This window comes from Vigna unguiculata, chromosome 11 (assembly GCF_004118075.2).
Source record: "Vigna unguiculata cultivar IT97K-499-35 chromosome 11, ASM411807v1, whole genome shotgun sequence".
Taxonomy (NCBI): domain Eukaryota; kingdom Viridiplantae; phylum Streptophyta; class Magnoliopsida; order Fabales; family Fabaceae; genus Vigna; species Vigna unguiculata.
The window spans coordinates 2000155-2007959 of record NC_040289.1 but is presented as its reverse complement, the minus strand read 5'-3'; the positions used below and the strand labels follow the sequence as shown (position 1 = coordinate 2007959).

At 32.7% G+C, this 7805-nt stretch overlaps 1 protein-coding gene across 1 annotated transcript; it reads right to left on the bottom strand.

Annotated features, from left to right (window-relative positions):
- Positions 1-610: 610 nt before the first annotated feature.
- Positions 611-3857, bottom strand: LOC114169402. Its single transcript, XM_028054545.1, has 12 exons — positions 3830-3857; positions 3668-3738; positions 2959-3588; positions 2736-2861; positions 1984-2630; positions 1810-1891; positions 1635-1724; positions 1427-1549; positions 1191-1319; positions 986-1089; positions 800-890; positions 611-721 (listed from the first exon to the last, which is right to left on the bottom strand). Exons 1-12 carry the CDS (start codon positions 3855-3857, stop codon positions 611-613), a joined length of 2232 nt encoding a protein of 743 aa, XP_027910346.1.
- Between the last annotated feature and the right edge of the window lie 3948 nt (positions 3858-7805).

Sequence of the window (7805 nt, the reverse complement as noted above, 5' to 3'; positions counted from 1 at the left end):
TACATTTAGTTTAAATCCACGATCGTGTTATGAAGCACCCCGCAAATAGTGTAAATTCATAACTTTCACCCATTACGGTTTCCTCTCTTTGGTTTCATTTGGCTTTCCCACCAACCTTGTATTCTTAACTCCGAAGAATACAACTGGCTTGTTATCTTCAAATAAATGCCTTTTTTACTGTACGTTAAATGCACGGCTGAACAGAATGCAAGTATGAAGAAATGATCTTAAGTCATGGCATTTCTTAACTGAGTTTTTCTTCCCAATTAAGTGATTGGTTATGGAATTTTTTTTGCACATACGTACTTCGTTTACAAAACATTTGTAAGTCCAAAAATTACTTTTTACATGCGACAATTACGCCTACTTGCGCTTCTATAAATGTTGCTACTGCCGTCAAAAAAAATTAACAAACCACCATAAACCTATATAATCATTGGCATCAAAAAATTTGCCAATTCATCACTATCGAACGCATTAAGCGCCATTTTCCGCTTATATACATCACATTTTCCTGTACGTGCAGAACGGAAACCAAAATATAAACAAATTAAGGTCAGTTAAAGTTCTTTAACAAAACTTCTCCACACTAGTTTTTTAACAGTAAAAACTACTGTCTAAGGTAAAGATCATAGTACACAAGTACTTCTTCTCTGTTCTGGTTATCATCATGTAGAATCCATTCACAAATCAAATTTTGCCGTATTTGTTGAAGGTCCTCCTGCAACCAACAAACATGTTTATGTGAAATTTGAAATGAAAATAACATCCATCAATAACCAAATTTATAATTACTTACAGTGGTGTATTCTGGCATGCAATTCCCATTGAATTTGGGAGTACCATCCCAGAGCTCAATAAATTTTAAAACGATCACTCCACAATCATGCCTAACCAATTGTTGACCACAATGTAAGGTTTCAGAACAACTGCAGCCAACTAATAAATTAACCTCCTTCAAAAACAAACAAAATTAATTACTCACAGGTTTGGTTGAATGGGGGTCAAAGCATGTCGGATTTCAAACGATGGCTTGTTGTCCTCCTTACAATTTAACAATAACGAAAGAAACGTTTCCATGTTACGGGCCTGCAAACATCCTCACCCATATGAATCAAATTTATATTAATAATTACAAATCACATAGTACAAGTCAAAAAACACAAAAAACTTTCCAAGATCACACTAACCACACTATTGTCGATCCTCGTTCGTTTCTTTCGATTGTGTCCTAGAGAATCAAGCACAACGAATTCCATTGTGTCCAATTTGACGGCATAACACCACCAATGGTCATCGTGTACAATTGGAGCAAACAACTAAAGTACATGTCACAAGTTAAAGAACTTCATTATTAGGTGAAGTATACAAGCCACAAATGAATTTAGAAACACAAATTTGTCAACATCTCAAATTTGGTACTTACAAATTCAGCGGTTAAGATTTCTGTCATGCTAACCAAATTGGAAGAAAAGAACATGTTGTAATCGCTTAACTTCCAAACACGTCTCTTTGCGATTCTCTGATTACTATCGTGAACAACCGATGTCTACAATAATATTGGTCATTAATTGAGAGTCAAATTAATTGATCTTGAAATTTGGTTCCCATAACTAATAAACACAAACACGTACCGTATACATTGGATGTATAACAATCCTTCGCACATGTTGATGCAACTTCCTTTCATTATGCATCAAGAGGTTACATCCAAACATAACTGCCTATATTCACCAAACACACCAAAATTTAATTTTTTCCAATTATTAACATATACATATCAAATAATATCAATAAATAATAAATTACCATATTGCAAACATAACCCATTGGTCGAAAACCCATACAATCATGTGTGGACAATATTTGACCATTTATCACCGCAACAATCCTTCAACACATCATAATTCAAGTTACTAAAACATGTAAAAAACAGAAATTTAATTATACAAAATATCATTAACTATTATATTGATGACATACCTATAAGGACAATCTACCCGAGTAACCGTCCGGTAGAGCTTAACCACATCAACACGCCCTCCGATACCGCAGTTTCCTAGACTGGGCGCAACCCATGGTACAATTGCCAACAATTCACCACAATGCACATCATGAACTGGGTTGTCTTTATCAATATTATCAGCCACGTCATGCAAAGTTGGTGACTTTCCATTTCCATCCCCACCAACTTCGGCTTCATTCTCAACTCCACTGTCATCAGAAATATCCACCGCCGTGTTACCTTCATTTGCATGACCTTCATGTTCATGAACTTCACCAAAATCTTCACCCACCTCTGCACCCACATCTTCACCCACTTCATGATCGCTTACGTCTGCATTTATTTCGGTATTGCAATCCGAAGTTTGGCCCTTATCATCACAAACATTATCCTTTTCAACGGGCTGACTTTCATTCCTACTAAAGACCTCATCCTCCAAAATCTTCAATCTTTTCTTTATCTCCATTATTTCAATCTCATTGCTGTGAATTTTTTTTAACCAAACATCACCCGTATTGGAAACCCCAGGTTCTTGACCACCTTCACTAACGCCTGTAAGATTTAAAGCCACCCTAACAAGTTCATTACTTTGATCTTCCTCGGTCAAAGCCCAATCGAAAATCAACTGCAATGTAATTTAACTAATAATTAAATAAATTGTTCTTATATAAAAAACTTCAACACAAATAAATCGCTAAGGAATGAAAATTAAATAAAAAAACTAAATTACATTCGGTTCAATGAATAGCCTCTCGATGCTTGAAGTCCTCAACTTCAAACTTGGCCATCGTAAAATTCTGGGGAACACTATGTCCCTATCATCTGCTCCCAATCCTAACCTCTCAAAAGCCCAAATCTACAAATAACAAATGTGGCATCATTATTATCAAAACAATAAACACAATAAATATAAAACAGATCAAAACATTCAAATACAATAAAATTCAGCGTACCTGCAAAACCACAACTGACCCTGCCAACGTGATGTTGTGGTCATTTTTTTTCTGGCTATGAACCCCATAAGCACGACTTAATGAGTTAACCAAAAAACTGTGCACTGCACTCCCCCAATTGAACTTAACCAAACTATCAATATCATCTAATATTCCAAAAGGCATATTGCAAATAACTTTTGAATTCCTAGGAAAATACAAGACGGCAAAGCACAACAATATATACAGACGACAAACAGTATCTACATCATCATGCTCGGTTCCTATTACACTCCTAATCATGTTTGTTATACCTTTAATACAAATTGTTTGACCACAAAAGACTGAACCAACTAAACCACATGCATATGCATCAAATTGTACTTCTTCACCAACAACACCTAATCCCAGACTAAAACATACATCAACAACAGATAAAGGTACAAGATGCTTCCATATGTGAAACGATTGTTCACCGTCATCCCATCGCCTAAGTAGCTCAACTAATAGAGGACTGCAGATATCTACAGACCTCTGTAAATCCAGACACCATTTGAAAGGGGTGACTCCAATACGTCTCCGGTGTCCATCAGTCAACACATTGTTTATCTCCACAATGTGCTTTGTGTCCACAAAATTTATCAGCCGGACCTTCCATAAAATTTTAACAATTAAACTAATGCTCAACAATGAAATTGGGATGCACAATATAACAATTAACAGCACTAACCCTGTCTTCTTCGTCGAAGTCTTGTTTTTTCCCAACCTTTTTCCCCTTTCGAGCCATGCTGAAAAAACAACCTACAAAGAATTAAGTGAATACACACCAATTAAAAAACCAACAACGTTATTGAAAAACAAGCATTACCTTAACTTAAACACAAAAACCTACACAGATCATTATATGGCCTTTCATCCATTTACAAACGGCTGAGGCAACTCGTAAAAATATTAACTCAAGGAACACAAAGTCTTTTATTATCATAATACCCACACGAGCAAAATATACGCTAATCACAACTACATCTTATACAATACAGTGAGAATGTAATGCCGGGACGTCGAGGGTTTGGGTGTAAAGAAAACACAACCTTAATAACGAACCGCCGAAGTCCTGATTCTACCGCTTCCTCCCTTCCCAAGTTCGGATTTTTTTAGGGGTTGCTTCTTCCACCAACGAACACGCGCACGAACAAAACAACAAAGGTAATGCTTTTCAAATTTGGAAACCCACGCCTCCCCGTAAACCCGCTTCTTCTGCTGCACAAGTTACTTTCCTTCTCCTTCTGCTAACAACTTCGCAATTTGTACAACATTCTCCGTCGGTTGAGTGCAAAAAAATCTCCGCTTGAACAACGGCGACGGCACCGCACCGCACCGCTTCGAGTGGGTTCAGAAGTGGTTCGGGTAGAGAGAGAAAAGCGCCGAGTGAGTGGTGAGTGAAAAAAATGGAAACTTTGGGTGACTTCGAGAGTTCGTGTTGGCTCCTCACGCGCACCGCAGGACGTCTTCTCTCTCCACTGCACCCATCAGAAAACTGACACAACCGTCACCTCGTCCCTTCATTTTCTTTTATTCAAAAACCATTTCATTTACCACGTAAGACTGCCACGTAGGCAGGTTAAAAAAGGTCAAAAAAACAAGGTCAGAGTATCATTATCCTTAATATATTTGTTATTGTTGATAAATAAATAAATATATATATATATATATATATATATATATATATATTGTTGAAAGGGGGAGCCTTTCATTCATAAATGAAGAATAATTTTGATGATGTCTACTGATCTAGGATAAAACATAGCTTGGTCCAGTTAGGATATGCATTAGGCAATTAGCTTCTCTTTATCACATGTATTTCAGGCCTGCTGTGTAATTCTGCATATGATTAATTTTTTAACTAATGGATTAGCTGTGAGTATGGTACAAAGTAAGTGAAAATATACTCACGATAATCGATTAGGTAAATTGCTAATTGAATTAGTGACAGCAAAAACCTTTGTATAAAAGCTGTTTTGGAATCTGTTTTGGGTCTGAGAATTTTAGAGAGATCACGCAGTCTTCATTTGAGAGAGAGCCATCTGAGAGACACAAAAGCTTCAGAAGATTCTGCAATAACTCAAGTACAGATCCAAGAAGAATTGATGGTTGATTCTACCATGATGGATCTTGCTTGATTCAAGGAGCATCATGTCAAATCTGCACAACTTAGGTGTTTTCGTTTCTTGTTTTGTTTTCTGTATTTCTGATTACAGTAGCTTCAGTGTTTGAAGTGTGGACCTAGGTGCAATTGTGTGGATGCATTGCTCCTAGGGGGAGTTCTTGATTGTTGAATCAAGTTCTTGGGTTTTGGGAGTTAGAATTACATAGGTGTGCTTGTAATTCTTGGAACCTTTCTGTTTAGTGGAATCCTCCTAAGTGTGTTACTTAGGAGAAGACTGGATGTAGATTCTTTTTGAATCGAACCAGTATAAATTGTGTCTTGCTTCTTTCTTCTCTCTCATAATCTTTCTTGATTGATTTAAACAGTCCATTAACCCAGAACTGTGAAATTGATTAATTGAGCTTTAAAACCTAAAGATTTATTCAAGAATCATCTTAAACCATATAAAAGCTTGTTAATCAACTCAGATCCCTTTGTGGTTAAGATAATTAGACATATCTGCTTTTAACATATATATTATTTATTTTTCTACTCATATTATTTTATAAAACTATGTAGAAGAGTGTGCTACATGGGAAAATAAGAAACCAAACCATGTTATGTCAGAAAAAAAAAATCTAATTCGGCTCTATATCTTATGCTTTTAACCAAACCAGGCAGAGTATTACCCCTCCAATATTTTGCTATGTTTTCAGTTATATTGGTTACTCATCTAATTAACTTTCAATTGTCAACATTGGTTTATTTTAAATATAAGACACTAGTACAAATTATCGATTAATATATTAATATATACACACTTATGTATAAACTTTTAATTTAAAAAGAACGTAAAATAAAATAATAAATTAAATTTCTCTAGGAAGATATTTTTCTTATAAAAAATTATGAAACTAACTTACAAATATAAAATTTTAATATATATATATATATATATATATATATATATATATATATATAAATAACTGTGATGGTGAATGCTGGAAGTTTTATCGTGACTACTGGACCCTTCACCTCCATACCTCCATGAAAGGCTGACACTGGTCCAGATTTTGTCCACTGTGATATTAAAAATAGAAAAGGCCTAAAAGTATTTTGAAAATGCAGATCCAATGTAATAAAAGAATAATAAGACCGGTCACTGTTAGAAAATCTTTTACCGATCAATTTTAATAATAAAAAATAATTTATTATTACTGCGACTAATTTTCAAATTAAAATTTTTTAATAATTAAAATAATTTTTAAATTGATATGAGAATCGATTTTTAATTTAGTCACTAAAATTAATTAATATAAAAGTTATATTTTTAATTTGTATCTAAATTATCATGAAACAAATTTAAAAATTAATTCATTATAATGATCAATTGAGAAATTATTTAAATTATTAATAATTTTTAATTTATAAACTAATATTTGAATTAGTCATTAAAATAAGTAATTATATTTTATCTTTAAAATTGGTCAATAATAAAATAATTTCTTTTACCAAATGAAAACACATAATTTATATATATATATATATATATATATATATATATATATATATATATATATATATATATATATATATATATATATATATATATATATATATATATAAACCTTAGAGCAATGAAATTATGGGTTTTTATTTTTATATAGTGTTTAACATTGTCTATTTTATCCAATGTGGAATTTTGACTCACACTTGGACTATTCCTAACATTTTAGGACTACAAAACTTTAAAGCTTGGATCAGGGTAGAGCTATCAAAATGGATTGGAACCCGTGAGCCAACCCGGCTCACCATGAGTTCGGGTCGGGTTGGGTTGAAATTTTTTTACAAATTTCGGGTTGATTTTTGACCCTGCTCACCTAGAACTCGGCTCACCCGGTTTGAACCCGTGGTGAGCTGGATTGGCTCACCAACCCGCAAATAAAGGGTCACACAAATATCTTTTGTTAAGTTGGACTTTGGGTCATATTAGGTTTTTTTTAGCCAACACAACACATAGATAATTTGTATTTTTGTGAGTTTGGTTTATATTTGAATTGTATTAAAGTTTATTTATATTTTAATTAGAATTATAGTCTAGTTTTGACTCAAAAATTAAATCAAAAAATTGTATTTTTTAATTAAGTAAGTTAGTGAGTCAACCTATTTAACCCACCAATCCGCGGTGGATTGGGTCAGATTGAAAATTTTTTGACTCACTAATAAATGAGTCAAGTTAAATTGGCTTATTAAGTGAACAATCTGTAATGGATCAGACCAGATTACCCATTTTCACAGTGTACGTCAAGGTAAAATCAAAATTCAGAAAGCGACTTTCTCTTACTTTTATACATGTGCATCTATGCAAAATATGCATCACAATTATACAAAAGTAATATGCTAGATAATTGGATGATTAAGACTCAGAAGCAATGATTTCTAAAGAAAGGTTTATTATAAATATAATCTTTACAATATTTATTATAAATATACGTTTATTATAATATAAGACACTAATACAAATTAACGATCAATATATATTAATATATATATATATATATATATATAATTATTATAATATTTTAATTTTAAAAAAACTTAAAATAAAGTAATGATTTAAATTTCTTTAGAGGCAGAACTTTTTCTAAAAAACTTATACAATTAACTAACAAATAATATATATATATATATATATATATATATATATATATATATATATATA